A 21,644-nucleotide genomic window follows, 5' to 3' on the forward strand; every position below is an offset into this window, starting at 1 on the left:
CTGGTATTCAGAGGCATACTGTCTCTGACACTGGAGATAGCACATAGCCATAAGGGCTAGTAGCTACTGATAGCCTTAACCTCCAGGAATTTGTCTATACTCTCTTTAAGGTTGTCCAAGTTGGTGTATCACTACATCTTGGGATAGCAAATTCCATAGTTTAACTATGCATCATGTGAAGCAGTATTTCCATATGCATTTTGGCATCCTTGCAGACCACTCTAACTGTTGGCAGAGCTTTAGTGTTGTCAGAGAACAGTCTCAAACATTCTAACAGTGTAGTCCCTGAGAAGGAAATAAAAGATCAGTTGATTGTGAGGGAGAGGACTTATACAAGCTCAAGGAACCTAAGGATGTGCTTTTGGAGGAGGCAGGAGACACAGGCTTGGTTGTGAGTAGGCAAGATGGCTAAGATCTGGGAAGTTGCGTGGAAAGAGATCCTAGTTCAGTTACACATATTGTTTACTGCTAACCAGATCTGACTTGGTTTGTAGAACCCTTATTTGATTATTAATCATGCATGTTGTGCTTTCAATTAATCTATATCACAATAGCTAAACTTGCAATGAAGCACAGGAAAACAGCTGTAGGTTTGGAGAATCAGTAAATTGTCCCACTGCATATACACAAATTGTGCAAGTACATAATAGAGCTGTCTGTAATTGGGACTCTACTTCCTACTTCTCTAATTGTTCTCTTATGCTACACGACCTTCCTTCTAATTGCTCTTGAATTTAAAACCATTGAGCTGAAAGGGACAAAATGTTCACCCAATAGGCTAAGCAAGATGGGATCACTTATTTACCAGCCCTTCCAGTCTCCACGCCCCCCCGCCCCCAAGTATTCAACCTATACAATCCAGTCTGGATTTCAATTCCTATTTCAAACACAAATCGCTTTAATTGTAAGGTGCTGCCCACAGCAGATACCCAGGGGAGCAGGTTAAAAATTAATCTAGATCACAGAACTGCAAAAGGTCAAAGGGCTTAGTAAAATACATTTGCCTCCCAAGTTCCTGTGATATCCATTAATCTGCAGACTGGAAAAAATTAATCAGTGGGGGTGTTTTTTTTTTTTTTTAAATGTATCTCAGTGATGGATTGCTCACAAAGTTACATACAATTAAGCACACCTTTGCAGAGCAGGTTCAGCTAATTTCAATGAGGATACTTCTATAAAAAAGTTCCTCCTCTTCCAAACCACAGAATAGAAAGTTACATTTCTCCCTTTCTCATCCCTTTTGCATGCATGATATTTTCTCTCCCTATATGTTAACAAGGAGAGTCATCATGGCTGAATATCAAAAGCCTTGCTAAGCATTTTCCAAATTACTCGGAAATTAGAAAAATGGCACTGATGATAAACAGATGTCCAACTGAACTTTGTGTACTTGGTATCCAATAAAACTTTGCTATCCAGTGATATAAAATGGAAATATTAACCACCACCACAATATCCTGCCTCATTAATGGACCATTTGAGGCAGCTTACAATGATAAAACAATTAGCAAACAAAATATCAACATTTAATCCAAATAATACTATAAGGACATAAGCAAACCATTACAACTAAAACACTAAAATACTTAAACACTACATCTCTTAAAAAGCAGCAGGTTAAAATTATTAAGACTACCACAGTAGCAGAATGTGATTAAAGGACTGGGCAAATAAATTCATCTTTACCTGGCACCTAAAACTCATATGGATAGGTGCTAGACACATAAGCTTTGGGAGAATATTCCAAGGACTGGGTGCCATCACTGAAAAGGCCCAGTTACTGGTCAGAACCTGCCTTACTTCAAAAAATGTAAAAGGGTCTGCACAGATTACCTTAAAGGACAGGAATGCTCATACAGGGGGAGATGGTCTTTAGAATACATTCTATTAATATTGAAGGGTGACCTTACCTGCAAATTTATTCCAATTCTGCCCCAAAAGAAGTTATAGGCATTTCATTTATAATATATATGGCTAATAAGTCTGCAAATTTCATGCACTTCTGTCTAAAGCAGGGGTGCAAAATCTCAGGCCCAGGGGGTGAATATGGTTCCCCATGCTCCTCTTTTCAGACATGAAGGCTCTCCACAGGCCACACACCCTACTGGGCTGCACCCCTCATCACCTGTACTCTGCACTCTCCTCAAGTGATTTTGGCTGGGTAGAATGTGTCCCTGAACTGTGATAATGCCTCTAACTTGCCTGGATGGAGAAATGTGGGTGTGCAGAAATCTCTGACTTTTGTGTGGCTGGAATATAGCCTATTGTTCAAAGGTTAAAAGTTACATCTATTGTTTTCTCCACTTTGTCTCTAGTCCCATCTACTTTTGCCACTGACATATGACCTTCAGAAGGACTCCCATGAATGAATGTGGCCTTCAGGCTGGGAAATATTCCCCATTCCTGGTCAAAAGGAAAGAATCATAGAATCATAGAACAGTAGAGTTGGAAAGGGCCTATAAGGCTATCAAGTCCAACCCCCTGCGCAATGCAGGAATCCAAATCAAAGCATTACTCCCGACAGATGGCTGTCCAGCTGCCTCTTGAGTGCCTCCAGTGTCGGAGAGCCCACTACCTCTCTAGGTAATTGGTTCCATTGTCGTATGGCTCTAACAGTTAGGAAGTTTTTCCTGATGTCCAGTTGAAATCTGGCTTCCTGCAACTTGAGCCCATTATTTCATGTCCTGCACTCTGGGATGATTGAGAAGAGATCCCGGCCCTCCTCTGTGTGACAACCTTTCACGTACTTGAAGAGTGCTATCATATCTCCCCTCAGTCTTCTCTTCTTCAGGCTAAACATGCCCAGTTCTTTCAGTCTCTCCTCATAGGGCTTGGTTTCTAGTCCCCTGATCATCCTTGTTGCCCTCTTCTGAACCTGTTCCAGTTTGCCTGCATCCTTCTTGAAGTGCGGAGACCTGAACTGGATGCAGTATTCAAGATGAGGCCTAAGAAAGTTATTACCAATTTTTTAAAATTTCCCAGTAGTAAAGTGGAAACAAAGCAGACTTGGACAGATTCTGGGCTGAACTGGACAGCTCATAAAACACCTTGGATCAAGGAACACTGTTTTATGAAGCCCTGAATCAGAGTTCCAACTGAATATTGTGGTCTGTTCACACCCCTAGTGGAAGTGGTTTCTCAAAATTCTCTGCTATATTTGTGGTCAGATAAATTGAGGGGGCCATTTCACTGAAATTCTCCAAAGGTGTTTTGGGGATGGGGCTCAAAATTATCAGTGGCAGTAGTGCAGCTCTTTTTTTCCCCTTCCAAGTGGCAGCAGCAGCAAGTATGTTGGCAATCTGGTCATCATTTTGCATCTTCTGCAATGCCCTGAACCAAGGGTTGTTCCTGGGCATTTTGGATGAGGGAATGAAAAAAAAGGATGGAGAAAATTTGGAGAAAGTTCTGCAAAGTGACCTTCTTTTTCTAGGTGAGTGATTTAAAGAAAAATCTCACATTTTTTTCCAGAAAAATGTATTCTGAAAAACTTCAGTTCAGCTTTAATTAGAACCATTTAAACTTCCAATATGAAAACTAGGGAAGCCCTGAGAAAAGCAATTATAATTTCAGTTTTTTAATATGAGGGAGATGGTCTTACTCTGTTCTAGCTTATCAAACTTAAGGCACTCTGCCTTGATTTGGAGAGTACATGTAGCTTTGGATTATGGGAAATTTGCATATCCACAAAAATGGCCTTATGATTATACTGTATGGAAATTATAATGAGCGGCATTCAATTAAATTCTTGAGCTGGCGGAACGACTTCAACTAGCACAAGGGGATTTCCACCACTCCCCCCATATATGCACCACAACATGCCTAAATCTACTCCCGGAGGGTTAGAGGAAAACCCAGAACAGATTTAGGAGGGGCATGGTGGGAAGAGAGATGAAATACTTTTCATTGGGCAAAGAAAATCCTTGTCCACTGGTGGAACATTTCACTTGGCGTTATGTTGAATACAACCCAATGTGCTGATCTTGTATTGACCATTGTTTCTGCATTCAAAATGGACTGTTGGTCTCACCTGAAAGGTGGTTTTCCCAGGTATCATGCCATCAAGTGGGCTGTAGTGCCACCTAGCATCCAAAGGTAGAATGCAGAGGAGTCAAGACTTGGAATGCTCCTTCTGGTGCTCCTTGTTCATTCCAGATGAGGCCAGAGGAAAACAACTTGACAGCAGTAGCATGGTGAACAGATAAAACAACAAGGAAAAATAACAACTGCACAAACAAAGGAGCAGCCATAGCCCAAAATACATACAATAAAGTTTGGACTCCCTGAGAACATTATAAACTCAACCAAACAGAAGAAGCCTTAGCACTGAGTACATATATGAACACTGATAACAATGAGAGCACATAGGCAGCTCCCATCAGGGAAGGTCCTGACAGCATGATACCTGGGGAAACCACCTTTCAGGTGAGGCCAATGGTCCGTTTTCCCCAGGTAGCATACCATCAAGTGGGATGTACCAAAACAGGGTCCACTGTTTTGCCTAAGGTTGCCTAAACATGAGATACCACTTGTTGCAGAACATACCTCCCAAATGAGGCATCAGCAGAATCATAACAGTCTATCTTATAGTGCTTGATAAATGAGTCTGGGGGTCAACCATACCACAGCCCTGCAAATGTCTGCGAGAGGTGCTTTAGTTGCAAATGCAGCCATGGTGGCTACAAATCTAGTAGAGTTCACTTTGATGTTGCAAGGCACCGGAAACTTGAGAGATTTGTAGGCCAGAGCAATGCAAGATAAAGTAGACTTTGACATTCCTCCCCCCGCCCAAGAGTTCGTCGCTGGAATGATACAATCAAAGATTCAGTTAGTTAAATGTCCTATGTACGAACTAAATAAACCTTAAGGGCTCTGCGGACATTTAAGGAATGCCAGATGTTTTTCTGCAGATGGACAGGATTGGGACAAAACAATGGAAGTACAATGTTCTGGTTACAGTGAACATGGAAGTTACTTTGGGTTGAAAAGATGAGTCAGGATGTAAAACAAAGGAGTCCTTATGAAAGACAGAGAGATGACAGGCCAAGGATAGTGCTCCCAACTCTGACATTTGTCAAGCAGAGGTGATGGCCGTTAGAAAAGGACCTCAAAGGAAAGAACTCACAAGGGCACAGTCCTGAGTGGCTCAAAGGACCTGAATGTCACTACAGGCAGTGCTTGCAGGACCTTCTGTAAACTCCAGGACAGAAAATGGTGAGACACTGCCAGGGAGAGTGAAGCACCTTTCAGAAAGTGCTTGACCAGAGCATGAGAGCCAATAGAGACATGTGAGGGGTTTACTGATAAGATCAAAGAGATAGCAGATTCCTGGCAATGCAAAGTGTTGGGCTTCAGTCCCATTTTCAAGCCTTTATGGAGAATCTGCAGAACCTTTTGAGAGCCAGTGTGGTGTAGTGATTAGAGTGTTGGACTACGACCTGGGAGACCAGGGTTTGAATCCCCACACAGCCATGAAGCTCACCGGGTGACCTTGGGCAAGTCACTGCCTCTCAGCCTCAGAGAAAGGCAATGGCAAACCCCCTCTGAATACCACTTACCATGTAAACCCTATTCATACGGTTGCCATAAGTCGGGATCGACTTAAAGGCAGTCCACTTCCATTTTTGCAGAACTTGTTTAACCATAGCCCTGGAAGGCCAGAGACCATGGGAGCCACACCAGTTGGAAAAATGTAGACCACGTATTCTGGTAAACTCAGATAGTAGACAGCCGTCTAGAGGAATGGTATCAATAACGTCCTGTGATAGACCTGTGTGGGTCAGCTGTCTTCACTCAAATGCCAAGCCATCAGACTCAACCAGTCAGGATCTGGATGCCAGATTGGACCCTGAGAGAGAAGATGTGGCCTCTTTGGTAGCTTCCAAGGATCCGTGACTGATAGTGATAGGAGATCTGAGAACCACAGGCAACATGTCCAACGTGTCAAGCAGCACTATATGAGCATGTTTGCGCTGAAGCTTCCTCAGTGTCTGGCCCAGCAGGGGAACTGGTAGAAATATATATAGAAAGCCTCCTGGCCAGGGGATCAAGAAAGTGTTGACTGATTTGGCCTTTGCCTCTAGGTACCTTGAGAAACACCTGGAAAGCGGAGTATTGTGGCTCGAGGCAAACAGATCCACAGTCATGGGACCGAAGCGGTGCTGAAGGAGAAACACAGCAGGATGTAGCTTCCACTCCCACAGAACTACCTGTTGCCTGCTGAGTCAGTCTGTAGTGACATTCAGGACCCCACTGAGATGCTCTGCCCTCAGAGACTGCAGGCCCAATTGAAGATGAGCATAGCCTCTGCCAGAAGGACCTGAGACCTGATGCCCCCTTGCTCGTTCAAATGCAATTTCACACAGGTGTTTTTTGTTTGGATCAGGATGTCGGTCAGCTGAAATATTGACTGGAAGTGAAGCAGGGCCAGACCAACCACCCTCAATTCCAGCCAGTTTATGCTGAGATCTCTCTCTGACACAGACCAAGTGCCTTGAGTGAAACAGGAATTACAGTGGGCTCCCCAGCTGAGTAAGCTAGTATCCATTGTGATTAAAGTCCTGTCTGGCTCCCAGAAGGGTGAACCCTTCTGGAGATTCTGAGTTGATGACCACCACTGGAAGGAATACCACAGTGAGGGGAAAAGATGAAGCTCCCAGTGTGTGGAACTGGCAATATCCAACTGAAAGGGCAATAAGGAGTGGTCTAGTGTAATGGTGAGCCCAGGGAACAATATGAATGGTTGACACAAATATGCCTAAGGCTTTAGCAAGTAACATGACATCGGCCATGGTGTGGAGCATCAGGAGTTGTGTCATGTCCTTGATCGCTGAAATCTACTGTGGCAAGAGGAAGACCATGGCTTGAGCTCCCAAGTGCTGAAGCTGTTAAGTCATCCCTCAGGACTGTGAGAGTGAGATGCACATGGGTTACTGCCTGATTCAAAGAGTCTGCCCGGACCAAAAGGTCATGCAGGTATGAAAAGATGTGGATACCCTGGAGGAGGAGATGGGTGACCACAGTAACCATCACCATTGTGAACACTCTTGGAGCCGATGAGAGACTGAATGGCAGGGCCTGGTATTGGAAGTGGTGCTGCCAAATGCAAACCTCAGGAAATGCCTGTGGGCAGGGCAAATAGAAACATGGGGATACACCTTCATCAGATCAATAGATGCCAGGAAGTCCCCCTCCTGCATAGCCTCTCTGATCGAGGCTAGGGACTCCATTTTGAAGCAATGATATCTCACGAACCCTGGTAAAGAATTTGAGGTCTAGAATGCCTCTCAAGGAGACATTTCTCTTGGCAGCTGCAAACAGAATGGAATAAACCCCTGCATACCGTTCAGCCAGTGGCACTGGTTCTATAGCTGCTATGTCCTGAAGGTGACATATGACTTCCTCCATCACCACATGTCTCTCCAGATAGTGGGACAGATGGGAGGACAGAAACCTGTTTGGGGGAAGTTACCAAAACTCTATCGCACAGCCATAAGCTATCAGATCTCTTACCCAAGAGTCCATTGCTATGTGTTGTCAAGTTTCTGCGAAGTGGAGTAATCTGCCTCCAACTGGAATGGCATCAATATTGCAGGTGTCGGTGACCTCCTCTTCCAGAGGAGGAGGAGGAGGAGGAGGGACCTGACTTGCCCTGGTGCTGTGAATGGTCATGAAAGTGCTGCTTGGACCAGAAGCTTTTGGAGAGCCATAAGTCAAGCCCCCTTCCTCCAGGATGCATTCCTCGATATGGCTGAAAGGAACAGTATGGGGCAAACCTTCTAAACAGTCTCCAATCCTCTTTTTTATTAGTGGCTAAAACTGGCTTCTGCTTGTCTTTAGGATCCACCAGTACAGTATAGTGCCTGTATATGGAGCTGTAAAAAGATTGACTCCGGCTGTGGTATCAGCATCCCAGTGATGGAGCCAGAGTGTCCTCTGTGCTACCACATCCGCAGACATAGCACAAACTGCAACCTGTGTTGCATCCAGGGTGGCATCAGCCAGAAAGGCTGCCAACTTATGAAGCATCACCAGAGTCCTTCTTAACTTGACAGAATCAGGATTGGGATCATCCAAGAGTTCATCAAGGCACATCATGGAAGCTCTAGTGAATATGGATGCGGCATAAGAGGGTCAGATGGAATAGACCAGCCTTTCCCAACTAGTGGGCCACCAGATGTTGTTGGACCACAACTCCCATCAGCCTAGCCAGCATTGCCAATGGTCAGGAAAGATGGGAATTGTGGTCCAACAACATCTGGTGGCCCACTAGTTGGGAAATGCTGGAATAGACCATTTCAACGGAGCATCAGGAAAAACTTCCTAACTGTCAGAGTGGTACGACAATGGAACCAATTATCTAGGGAGGTGGTGGGCTCTCCAACACTGGAGGCATTCTCACACATTCAAGCGGCAGCTGGACAGTCACCTGTCGGGTATGCTTTAAGTTGGATTCCTGAATTAAGCCAGGGGACGGACTCAATGGCCTTATAGGCCGCTTCCAACTGGTTGATTCTATGATTCTAGGCCATTGCATCATGGTCTTTCCGGGGCATAAAATCCAGTCTCTGTTCAGATGAATCCTTAAGTTGGGAGTCTCCTTCTTTTGGAAGAAGAGATTTGGTAACCAAACCAGAAATTGGCTTGTCAACTGCTGGGATCATCAAGCAAGTCATGAAGTCCGCTTCCAAGGAACAGAATTTATTAGCTAAGGCTGAGACTCGTCTAGCATGTAGCTGTTGAGCCCATTCTTCCTTTGCCAACTTATCTAGAGGGTCGGGAATGGGAAATGAATGGACAGCAGACTTGGGACTCCTCAGCACCTTGGTGTCCTTAACTGGAGAAGGTGTGGGTTCTGATGGAGCTGATGGAGCTCAGAGTGTCCAGTGTCCAGCAAAACAGCTGTAAGATATCAGCTGACTCAAAGAGACAGTGAGAGGTATCTTCTTCCACTTTGGATTCACTGCTGCATTCAGCCACCTCACACTCTGGTAGAATGGGTGCATCCACTGAGTCTGTTTCATCTTCCAGAGCTTTGCCTCCAGGGACATCAAAAGGATTTGGTGACACCACCCAAATTTCCTCTGAGAGATGATGAGGTTTGGTGTGAGTTGTCAGAAGAGGTTGGACTTGAAAATGTGGTGAAGGTTGGGCCTATGGCTGTGCTGGGGATTTGACTTGCCGAAAGGAGCCCAGCAACATATCCTTCAGTTGAAAAACAAACTCAGGAGTCAATTGCAAGTCAAGCACGGGGACTTGTGCAGGAGGCAGAGCACCAAAGTGTGGAATCACAGACACTAAAGGCACCTGTTATGTGAGTGCTGCAACTGACAGGTCTAACTGGCAAACAGGAGCAGAGGAAGACCTCAGTATGGTAGTGGTGGGGGACTGAGCCCTAGCCTCAGGATCAGGCTGACTGAAAGTAGAAGGGAGCACAATAATAATAATAATAATAATAATAATAATAATATTTAATTTGTTTGTCGCCTATCTGGCAATTAGCCACTCTAGGCGACGTACATTAAAATGAGATAAAATACAAAAATTCAAATGCAATCACATAATAACAATAAATAAAATATTGGACAGTCATCGGTACATATAAAAACAGTTATAATAGCAGCATACGACAGATGACAAAATCATGGAGATTTACCCATCCCAAGGACCTCATAGGCCTGTTGGAATAGCCACGTCTTCAGGGCCTTGCGAAATACGTCTAGGGAAGGGGCATGTCGGAGATCACATGGGAGGGAGTTCCAGAGAGTGGGGGCCACCACAGAAAAGGCTCTCTCCCTAGTACCCACCAACCTAACTGTTTTGGTTGGCGGGATTGAGAGAAGGCCTTGTGTGGCTGATCTAGTAGGGCGGCATAGTTGGTGGCGGTGGAGGCGCTCTTTCAGGTAAGCAGGGCCAAAACCGTTTAGGGGTTTAAAGGTTAATACCAACACCTTGAATCGGGCCCGGAAGACAACCGGCAGCCAGTGTAGATCAAGTAATACTGGCGTGATGTGGTCCCGGCGGCGGCTGTTGGTAAGTAAGCACGCCGCTGCATTCTGTATAAGTTGTAATTTCCGGGTCATTTTCAAGGGTAACCCCACGTAAAGCGCATTACAGTAGTCTAATCGAGAGGTGACCAGGGCGTGTACCACGAGCGAGAGCTGTTGAACAGGGAGGTAGGGTTGCAGCTTACATATAAGATGTAATTGATACCAAGCTGCCCGGCTCACAGCCGAAATCTGAGCCTCCATGGACAGTCTGGAATCAAGAACAACTCCAAGGCTGCGGACCTGGTCCTGTAGGGGCAATTTCACCACATCAAACACCAGGTCAACATCTCCTAACCCTCCCTTGTCTCCCACAAGTAGTACCTCGGTCTTATCCGGGTTCAATTTCAACCTGTTCCTGCCCATCCATCCACTCACGGATTCCAGGCACTTGGACATGGTCTCCACAGCCCTCTCCGGTGAAGATTTAAATGAGAGATAGAGCTGAGTGTCATCCGCATATTGGTGACACTGCAGCCCAAATCTCCTGATGATCTCTCCCAATGGCTTTACATAGATGTTAAATAGCATGGGAGAGAGGATAGAACCCTGTGGCACACCACAATTGAGAGGCCAAGGGTCTGAAACCTCCTCACCCAATGCTACCTGTTGGCGCCTGTCAGAGAGAAAGGAGTGGAACCACTGTAAGACCGTGCCTCCCAATCCCAAACTCTCCAGGCGATCTAAAAGGATACCATGGTCTACGGTATCAAAAGCCGCTGAGAGATCCAGGAGGACAAGGAAGGTGAATTCAACCCTATCCAATGCCCTCCTCATATCATCAACCAGAGCGACCAAGACTGTTTCAGTTCCATGTCCAGTCCTGAAACCCGATTGGTATGGATCAAGATAATCCGTTTCATCCAAGTGTGTCTGCAACTGATTTGCCACCACTCTCTCAATGACCTTGCCCAAGAATGGTAAGTTTGAAATTGGGCGGAAGTTGTTTAAGATCTGGGGATCCAAGGAGGACTTCTTTAAGATGGGTTTTATAATAGCCTCCTTGAAGGCTAGTGGCATAACACCCTCTTGCAAGGATGCATTAACCACTGCCTTGATCCCCTCACCCAATTTCTCTTTACAGCTCATAAGGAGCCATGATGGGCAAGGGTCATTTAGACAAGTGGTAGGCTTTACAGATGAGAACACCTTGTCCACATCCTCAGAAGAAAGAGGCCAAAATCGATCCCATTTGACCGGTTTGCAACTGGTCAACTCTAGTTCACTCACTGTATCCACGGCGTACGGAATCAAGCTCCTCAGGTGCTCGATTTTATCAGCAAAGTGCTTTGCCAATTTGTCACAGGAGGCCTTAGACTGTTCCAAGGGTTCCTGAGCAACTGGACCGACCAGGCTTCGGACCACTTCGAACAACCTCCTGGGACAGCAGTGACTTGTGAACTGGCAGTACAGGTGCAGATGGCTATTGAGCTGATGACACTGATGGAGAGGGAAACAGCGCTGCCAGACTCTTGATCTTTAACAGGTACTTCCGAACATGGCCCTTCCTCAGCCATAATGGCAGTAGTGGATGAAGCCTCCAAAGAACTTGGGGCAGACACATACCATGCCCACTTGGCAGCCAGGTGAGTAAAGGAATGTTTGGTTTTAGCAACAGCCTTGGAATTGTGTTTGGAGACTTTGTGCTTAGATGCCTTAGATCTCACGCTTGGACAAACTTTGTCGTGAGGCCTTGTGGTATTGGATATGCCCTGCTGTTCCACAACAGAGAGCTGGTCAAGGGAACCCATAACTGCAGCTGGACGTGCCATGGTGCATATGTGAACAGTAGAGGGGTGCGGTAACTAAGTATAGCACAAGCACTGGAGGAGGGGTGTGGTGGTCCTGGAACCAAGGCACACACACACGGTAGAGGGGTGCGGTACAGCCCTGATTGCAGGATAGAGTCCTCAGTGTCCTTCTTTGTGCTTCCTCTTTTTTAAAAAAACAACACTCTCTGCCTTCTGTCTGAAGTAGAAGGAAAGGGGGAGACAATACAGGAAAACAGGGAACAGCAATGGAGAAGATCAAAGGCACAGGAGACTTTGCAGAAAATTATGAGAAAAAGAGTGGGGGGAAAACAAAATGGCAGGCGGGAGGAAAAGGGCAAAACAAAATGGCAGAAAGATGAGGAGCTGTGGAAAAGGGCAGAAAGATGAAGAGCTGAGGGACAGGAGAGAAGTACAGCTAGGACTCAAGCTTGCAAGGACTGCCAAAAAAAGGCTGCCACCACCTCAGCAACAGCCTGGAGCCCTAGCCGCAAACTCTGGGTGAAGGCAGGTGCTCCCAAATGCGGGACTGCCAAAAACAGTCACTGCTGCCTTGCAACAGGCCAGAGCTGCAGCCACGAGCTCCAGATGAAGACACTGAAAGCAGCCGCCACCACCTTGACAACAGGCCAAATCTACAGCCATGAGGTCCGGGTGAAGACGGGGCACCTGCTACCACCTCGGCAGAGACCTCGAGTTGCAGCTGTGAACTCCAGGCATAAGACCTCTGCGATCTGGCTGTGCTGCAAGGTCTATGAGATGCAGTGGCTAGGGAAAGGATGGAGGTCTCCGGGGCTGCAGCTGCGAGCCCAGCAGGAGGAGATGAGGAAAGTGATCGGGATGGAGCTACCAGGGATGCAGCCGCAAGCCTGGTATGGAGGTGGGGGAAGAGAAGGGAAAATCCTCTGCAGAGCCCTGCTAAAAATGGGGAATATGGTGGGGTGACTGGGGGGAAACAATGAAATGAACCCTCCTCCAAAGTGACACACACACAATCCCCCACAAAAATACACTGTCCCAGGTGTTCCACACAACACTTGATCACACAACTTTCAAACAATACACAGGACAGAAAGACTCACTAGAAGAAAAACTAGCCAACAAAGATTAGCTGAGCTAAGGATGTAAAGACGAAGCCAGGAATGAACTGGGGAGAACTGGAAGGAGCAGCCCAAGTCTTGACTCCTCTGCATTCCTCCCTTCAGATGTTAGGCGGTGCTACTGCCCATTTGATAGCATGCTACCTGGGGCAAACACTTTGCTTTTTCTGTGGATGGCCAGCATGACCAAAAAGCGGGGGGGGGGAGAGTAGAAGAGACAGAAGAGAATAAATATAAAACTTGCAAAGACAGGAGGGAAGAAACATGAAAGTAAGAGAATCTCATGGTTGTGCTTACCTGAGCGAGCATTAATTCGAAAATGTGAAGACCCTTCCAGTGAGTAGATAATGGACTCTTGGCCATATTCTCTTGACCGATCCAAATCAGTGGCATTTAGAAATAGCACTGTTGCTCCTTGGAGAAAGATGAGAATGAGGAGGTGGAGATTCTCATTCTTCAGGCAAACCACTAGCCTGATTCTTAAGTCAAAGTAAACTAGTCTGAATTTAAGCTGATTTAGGTGCAATCCAATTTGCATTTATGCCAGGCTGAGGGGAATTGGATGCGGTAGATCTGCAGCTGAGCAGTCTGGGTCCCGGCTGAGCCAGGCCATGCCAGCATAAGTCCCTCAGCCCGGCTGATCCAGGACCCAGCTGGCTGAGCCGAGACCAGCATAAGTGGAGCCAGCACAAGCCAGCATAAAACCCGAAAAAGGAGTGTGTTGGGGTGTGTGTCAGGGGAGGGGCTGAGGTGAGGGGACTTAGGCCACATCCGACTCATGTTCAGGGTACTCCTGCAGGTCTCAATCCAGGCAAAAGTTACATTGGGAAAAAGGTTGGTCTAAGAAAATAATTGCAGTAGAGTCAATGGAGAGGGCTTGCTCCAGCATAACTTATGCTGGCTTTGCCTGAGTTGGACTGCTCTGTCTGGCTTGCAGAATTCATTGGAACATAGGCCCAGTACACACAATCAACTTACCAAATGGCAAGGTTTTCTACCACTGTTTTGCTTCATCATCTGTATTAGTGAAAACATGGTGTGGTTTTTCCTTAATGTAATCTAGTGTGTGTTAAAAGGTTACGGTGAGAGGACTTATTAAGTTGTCAGGCCTTCATACATTTGCACTTGGTGAATTGGTTATACCAATCTGTGGCAGGTGACACTAAATGGGAAAAATATTACCTGCAATGTCAGTACCAGAATATATATTGAAAGGGGCACAGAAGGGCAAAATCAATTTCGGGGGAGGGGGGAGTTTTGGCCCACATGCTAGATTTCTGAAAGAAAAATTGCAATAGATTTCATTTTAATATTCTAGTACTAAACATACTGTCCCTGAATTAAGTCCTATTGATTTTGATTATTTTAACTTTCAGGTAAACATACTTGGGACTGTAGCCTCATTTTAATTTCCAGTTAATGATTTCTATGTAAAATGTGAGCTTGAATTGTCTTTTAAGGAACACCTTGACTAGGTTTGGCCATAACACTAAACTATTATCTAGTTTATGGTACAGTTACAAGGAGGAGATTGGAAGCTTTCACTTCTGTTCTCAACTAACCATGGTGGTGGTGATGTCAGAACTCAAAACTATGTTAGCGTTAACTATGGCTTAGGGAAACAAGCCAGGATCAGAAATGACAGAAATAGCTCACTTACCTGCCATAATATCCTCCATGACTGTGATGACATAGGAAGGTTTGCTGAATGTGGGTGGGTTGTCATTTTCATCCTACAAAAACAAAAAGCAAAATAACACATAGCATAAACATTTAACACAGCAACAATATTTTGTTATGAAACATGACGTAAAACACTTCAAAATATAGCGCAGTCTAATATATTAGAAGAAAAAAGTGAGGCCTTTATCTACTATCTCATTCAGCATCCCATTTTGTTTTGCTCATATAATGCCAACATTGATACATCTGAACACTGAGATATCAGAACAACATGTAGTACGGATAAGTGGGGTTCATCCTCTTCTGGATAGGGTTGCATGCTCCCTAAAAGAGCAGGAGTACAGTTTGGAGGTACTTCTGGACCCACTACTGTCACTGGAGGCACACGTGGCCTCAGTGGCATGGACAGCCTTCCATCAGCTTTGGCTGGTGGCTCAGCTGCAACCTTATCAGGACAGGGATAGCCTAGCTTTGGTTGTCTATACTCTGATAACCTCTAGGTTAGGTTACTGCAATGCTTTATACATGGGGCTGCCGTTGAAGAAACTGCAACTAGCGCAGAACTCAGTGGCCAGACTGTTGACAGGCAGATAGGAAGTCTGATCATATAACATCAATCCTGGTTCAACAGCACTGGTGCCAGTTAGTTTCTGGACTCAATTCAAAGTGCTGGTTTTGACCTATAAAGTCTTATGCAGCGCAGGACCCCAAAACCTTAGGGACCGCCTCTCTCCATATGAATATACCCAGACCCTACGTTCATCATCTGAGGCCCTTCTTCATGTGCCCTGTCAGAGGAAGGTATGGGAAGTGGCAACATGAGGTTGGGCCTTTTCAGTAATGGGTCCTCACCTGTGGAATGCTCTTCTCAGAGAGGTCCGCCTGGTGCCATCACTATCAATATTTAGGTGCCCAGTGAATACATTTTTATTCACCCAGGCATTTTGCTCCTAACTGGTGTTCATCTTTTAGTTGGGCAGGGTAGCAAATGTTACCAAATTCTTCCAAGCTACACAGGAAGTGGATTGGACTGTGAAAGACCAAGCCAAATGGTGTTTGCATTTTGACAAATTTGTAGGGCAGTCCAATATCTCAGAGAGGAGGTCAGGTCTCATGCTACCCTGGTGCCTTCACTATAGCTGCGCAATTTCCCTGCTTTTTAAAGTTTGATAGAAATATCTGTGGGCTACAGGTATGTTCTTAAACCACTTTTTTTTTTGCCTATTAGTGAATATAATTTTATACGTTAGATGCTCTGTAGGAACAGTTAGTAATACAGGAAAGAAGCAAAATAAGAAGACCAACAAACATACAAAAATGTAATTCTCCATCTTTGGAGATGGCAGGTGTTGCCACCACTCACCATATGCTCAGAGGCACACTTTACCAAATTCTTCCAAGCTACACAGGAAGTGGTTTGGACTGTGAAAGACCAAGCCAAATTGTGTTTGCATTTTGACACATTTGTAGGGCAGTACAATATCTCAGAGAGGAAGTCTGGTCTCCTGCTCCCCTGGTGCATTTGCTATAGCTGTCCAATTTCCCTGCTTTCTAAAGTTTGATAGAAATATCTGTTGGTTATAGATACGTTCTTAAACAGCAAGGGTTTTTTGCCTGTTAGTAAATATTCAAATAAGAGGCTTTTTGAATGTTTCTCAAGATAGAGGCCTTCATTTAAAGGAGGATAACTACAAAGCTGCAACTGAATAAAAATCAGAAATTATTTGCCACATTTTTAATACGGAGAAACAGCTACCCTTGCCCTGAAAGTTTGACTGATGCTTTTGCTATTAAAGTTGATATTTTATGTAATTTCACATGCCAGTGATGCCCATCATACTGTAATTAAATTGCCATCCTCTGCTATTTTTGCTTGGAGCAGGTGGTCTTTAATCAGCCTTTTCATCACTCATGATTTTGGCAATGCCCAATATTGCACATTGTCCTCCCTACACCATAAAGTATATTCATCATGGAGAGATGAATGGGCTTATTTCCCCCCCTGCAAATCCTTTGAGGAGGAAGAGAATAACATGGGAAATTCATCCAGCTAAGGATATCAAATTCACACTTAGAATACACTTCTGTGTCCATTTGCCAAGTTGTTGGTCTTGTCTATATCAATAGGTCTCATAACTGAGCAAAGCGTCTATGTGTTTAGGCACTCCTAGGAGGAAGAGACATTGTATTTTCTTCTTTTTATCATGTGGATAAGCAACCATCCATTCATAAAATAGATTTTAATAACAGTTCCAAAACTGCTCTTAGTATGGTTATGGAGATTTTTTCATTATTCATTACAGGTTCTTTCTACCAGGTATCTGCAACAATCACACCAATGTGTATACCTGTCTATTCAGACTCAGCAATCCTGGTCATGCTTATGGGAGCTAGTTTTAGCTTTGCTACAAAACTGAATTTATCTAAATAGTGTCAGGGACACAAAAATGAACCATTTGTTATATTATTATTTTTGTAGAAAGGAATGGCTCTGCAATATTTGCAACTGTGTGCAAGGAGGGCTCTGCAGTATCACCTTCAAACCACTGTACAGCTATCTTTTTCTTATACTGTATTACCCACTTGAAGTCTATGCAAGCTATCATCTCTACACAATCCTAGACCCCTTGTGCTTGATCCTAGACTCCTTGTAGACAAACAACACTGGATGAAGGTTCTTGGTTAGCACTATGCTGGTGAGAGAGCCATTTTAGTCTTTGAACTTACAGAAGTGGCCTTTTGATTTGTAGGACAGAGTCTTTCAAATTTGGCCTATCAGTTTCAATGGGCGGGGGGGGGCGTCTCAGCAAGCCTTCAGTTTCTTTTTAATCTATGGCACTTTTTTTAACCAGGCAGGCAATTACCTCATTGGCTCTGGGATGGAGAAGTTTGTAAATCAATAGCATCTAAAGAAAATGAGTACGTCTCCTTTATGATATACTTAAGCATAGTTAAAGTTGTTGGCTCACTGCACAAAATGGCACCTAGAATGTCAGAGCTAGAAAGAAACTTATTAGTGCTAATATTTCCAAGTATGTTGGTATCATGCTCAATATTAGTTCTAATTCAGTAGCTCCCTCTACAAAAGCTTATTGTTCCCTAATGGGAAATCTACAACACGAGTTTCACTTCTTTATTAAAAAATCAACAAGCAAAGGCTGAAAAATTTACCCTCTTACACAGCCTCTCTCTCGCACACACATGCATGAATACTTGCTCTTTCATTTCAGCTCCTTAAGTACCATTGTGAGCCAATTCACCAGCATCCAGCATCTTTCCCCCCCCTTTCCAGTTGAAAGAAAAAATCCCTTTTGGTTGAAAGTGCAGAATATGACAGCTACTTTAAAATCACCCATGTACAAAATCAACTAAAAGGAAATGACCTTTTCAAGTATGGTCTTTAGACAGATGGGATTACACTGTCCAAAGACCAGCTATGGAAAGGAGGTATTTAGCCTCAATTAAACCCCTTTTCTTTTTCTTTCTAACTCCCCCTTCCAATCATATGCAGGGAATAGAGAGAAAGTCAGACAAATCTTGTAGCAACAATGATCTTCCCCAACTCTTTGGTCAATAAATTGCTGCCAGTTGCAAGTCAGATCTGATTAGGACAGAACTAAGATTGAAAGGTTATCAAGAGAGCAGACTTCACTGCTGATACCTTCTTTGAGTTTTCCTGAATCATGGTACTTGTTGTGCTTTGACAATCTGATTAATCCTGTAGAGTAACAGTAACACAAACTCTGCTACCAACATACATGGACATATCACCATTCCTGACAAGAATATTTGTATCAGGATTCAGGACAACAGCAGCTGGGGACAGCTAGTATTTGAAAAATAAACAGATGGCTGTGATTGAATGACTGATAATTTCAATCACCTCAAGTGCCAATGTGCATATAATATTCATGTCAGATACAGAGCTGTTTGGTTTCAGGCACCTTTAGATTTTTAGGGAGGGATGGGGAAAATGGAAACAAGAGAATGTTCTCCATTAAATCCTCCTGAACGTCACATAGAGGGAAATGAACGAAGTCATTCTCCTGTCAGACATTCAATGTATTTTCCCTATCCCTTCACTTCGCACATGCTCCCAATTTATGAGGGGCTCCCTGGTAGGATTTCTTCTGGGTCTGGCTCTCAGTGCCAGATGGAACACAAATAGAAGACAATTCTCTTACAAGCAAGGGTGTCATCACTACCACCAATTCTAACTCAGTATCAGAAGACTTAGGAAGCAATCCAAACTCAAGACCCATCCAGATGAGCAGAGTATGAAACAGGCAGATCTCTGGATGAGCCTTGGCTATGCTGGCTGAAGGCCCTCATTCCAGCTCAGCCAGGTCAGCCAAGAAAAGTCCTGAAAAAGGAGTGTGGTGAGAACGTGAGAGGGCAGGGGGAGTCAATTCAAGTCAATGTACTGCCTTCAAGTCGATTCCGACTTATGGCGACCCTATGAAAAGGGTTTTCATGAGGCTGAGAGGCAGTGACTGGCCCAAGGTTACCCTGTGAGCTTCATGGCTATATGGGGATTTGAACGCTGGTCTCCCAGGACGTAGTCCAACACCTTAACCACTACACCACACTGGCTCTACAGGGCAGGGGGAGACTAACCCCTACTCCAATCTCTGTTCAGCAATTCACCGGAAGTTACACTGGCAAAAAGGTGGGTGTAAGTCAGACTCTATTTTAAAGGTTTGTTTTCCCTCTGCCAGGTTTGGGCTAGTTCAGCTCTTGAATGGAGTTTGTAATAGGCATAAATGATACCAGCATAAATTAATCCCAGCATAAATTACCCTGGCTTCCTATAGTTTGCATTGCTCTATTAATGATTTAAGTTCTACAGCTGGTAGAACCATAGATAGTAGTGTACGATCTTGATCTATTCCATACACTGACCCATAGTTCTCCCAACTTTGTTAATGAAAAAACAAACTGTCTACAATCATAATGGACAGGGGAAATTCCAAAGCACTGCTTCTAAAGACAGGGGTACATTCTCATGTTTGAAAACTACATGTGTGTGTGCGCGGAGGGGCTGTGAAAGCCCAGGGATATCTGAAAAAGAGATGCTGAGGGGAAAAAGTTAACTTTCTTCCTCAGATGTTTGTGTATTTATTATTATTGTACCTAAAACCACTAGATAAAAACAAAAAAACCAGGTCCAACCTACAGGCTTACAATCCAAAATTAAAAGCAACACAAAATAGGGAGGAAAGTAAAGTGAGGGTGCTTCAAGACTGTTGGAATTTTGGGGTGGGATTCAATAACATACCAGTAAATTCAGGTGGCGCAATTATAGTTGATGGGGAGATCTTGTGCACTACCCCAAAATATCAGATTTTTTTGTGATAAGGAAAGTGATGGGAAAATGCACTGGAAAGTGTGGGATAACTTTTGCTGATGCCACACCATCTAACCTCCCTTCAAGCAAATTGCTAGGGACTGGAGCAAGAGAAGGGGGAGAAAGATCAGGAAAAGAACTGCATACAGGTGGTATCATCATCATCAATACAGCATGACCTTTGTACATGACACTTTTCAGGCAGGTTTGACAGGTCCCTACCCCAACAGCCAAATGAATGTTTAATGCAGCCTTCACCAACCTGGTGCCCTCCAGATGTTTGTAGTCTAAAACATCTGGAGGGCACCAGATTGGTGAAGGCTGATATGAGACCAAACGAGAGACAAAATAAAATAATGCTGATTCCCGAGAAACTCAAGATGAGGAAATGAAACCACTGAGGAAAACCTTAAAGGAGTGATGAGAAAGATGTAATGAAAGCCATGAGAAAACAATTGCGCCAAAGCTAAGAGAACTAAACAAGAAGTGAGCACTCAACTGCATCAGTGGCTGAAAAAAGATCCAGAAGAAGTGCAAAGAAAAGACAGTTAGATTTTGCTGCATGGAGTTCATTGGAAAGATGAGTTTGGACAGTCTCTGTTAAATGAAAGAAACAAAAACCAGATTGGAAAAGATCAAGAAAAGAATTGGTAGAAAGGAAAGGAAGGCATTGGCTCAAGATCTTTTCTTTCCAAAGGAAGGAGAGACATGGAGGTGTTAATTAAATGAGAAGTAAATATATAAATAATCAACAGACTATATTTATAGCAAACTTATTTTCTGACAGCCTCTTGGAGACCTGTTTATGAACTTAATTGATTATCCTGGGGGTATCCTGTCCTAGCTCAGCTTGCGGCTCCCAGAGGAGGATGGACTGGAGCTGTGGCACTTACTGGAAGAGAAGGGCCACACCCAGAAGAGCAGGACCATGAGCAATGGGACAGGGTCAAGACAGGTTATTCAGGAGCTCCAGGCAAGGCCAAGGACAGTCTTTCAGCACCCTAGACAGATTGCTATGTCAGGTGGTGGCTAGAAATCACCCAAGAAGAGTGGTTGTGTCAGAGGGAGCAAGGTGCATGCTGAGGTCTTGTGAAAGCTGGCTGGTGTAGACCTGCTGTTAACCTTGATCTCTCTGAGGAGTTGTCTGTGCCTGATTCTGCAGTTGCTGGCTCCTATAGTCGGGGGAGGGGCGTGCAGTGAGAACTGCATTAGGAGGCAACCTCTGAGACTGAGGAGTCAGATAAAGTGTATCCTCTGGCCTAGAAGGTCCTGGAGTACGGGATGATAAGTACCCAGTGATGCCTTCTCCCTCTCTGAGTATTCCTCTGAGCCAAATAGGATCTGAAATAGTAACATCTCAAGTAATTAGCACCCCATTTATTTATTAATAGAGATGGGTGCGACTTTTGCTGAATTCAGATTTAGCACTGGATTTTTCAGTGATCTGCATATTCTCCATCTTTGCAGTGATCCTATTAGCTCTGAACTTTGGCTAGTTTCCCCTGACACTGGAATTTCCCCCCTTGAATATTCCTTAAAATATATTGTTCTTTTATTGATTTTACTCATAGCACAGCACAACAGTACAGGTCTCTCTCTGTCTTTCTCACTGCCACCCCCCTCCATTCAAATAATCCAAGCTCCAAGCAGGAGGAAGCAAGCCAAGTCTCACTCATCTTAAGGACTAGACTTGCTGAGGAGG

The 21,644-nt window shown here is 44.4% G+C and overlaps 1 protein-coding gene across 18 annotated transcripts in view; it reads right to left on the minus strand.

The window, feature by feature from the left end:
• Positions 1-21,644, minus strand: part of CDH23 (cadherin related 23) — a 785,528-nt gene that overhangs the window by 249,375 nt on the left and 514,509 nt on the right. For 17 of the 18 annotated variants that reach the window (XR_009763949.1, XM_061635232.1, XM_061635230.1 and 14 more), the window contains 2 exons: positions 14,573-14,645; positions 13,210-13,326 (listed from right to left, as the gene is read on the minus strand). Coding sequence is in view for 17 of the 18 variants with exons in the window: in XM_061635232.1 (XP_061491216.1) it covers positions 13,210-13,326; positions 14,573-14,645 (190 nt within the window). In the remaining variant the exon portion in view is untranslated. Of the gene's footprint in view, positions 1-13,209; positions 13,327-14,571; positions 14,646-21,644 lie in introns of those variants that run through there. The other variant, XM_061635247.1, reaches the window with a different exon arrangement.

Source organism: Rhineura floridana, chromosome 7 (assembly GCF_030035675.1).
Source record: "Rhineura floridana isolate rRhiFlo1 chromosome 7, rRhiFlo1.hap2, whole genome shotgun sequence".
NCBI lineage: Eukaryota > Metazoa > Chordata > Lepidosauria > Squamata > Rhineuridae > Rhineura > Rhineura floridana.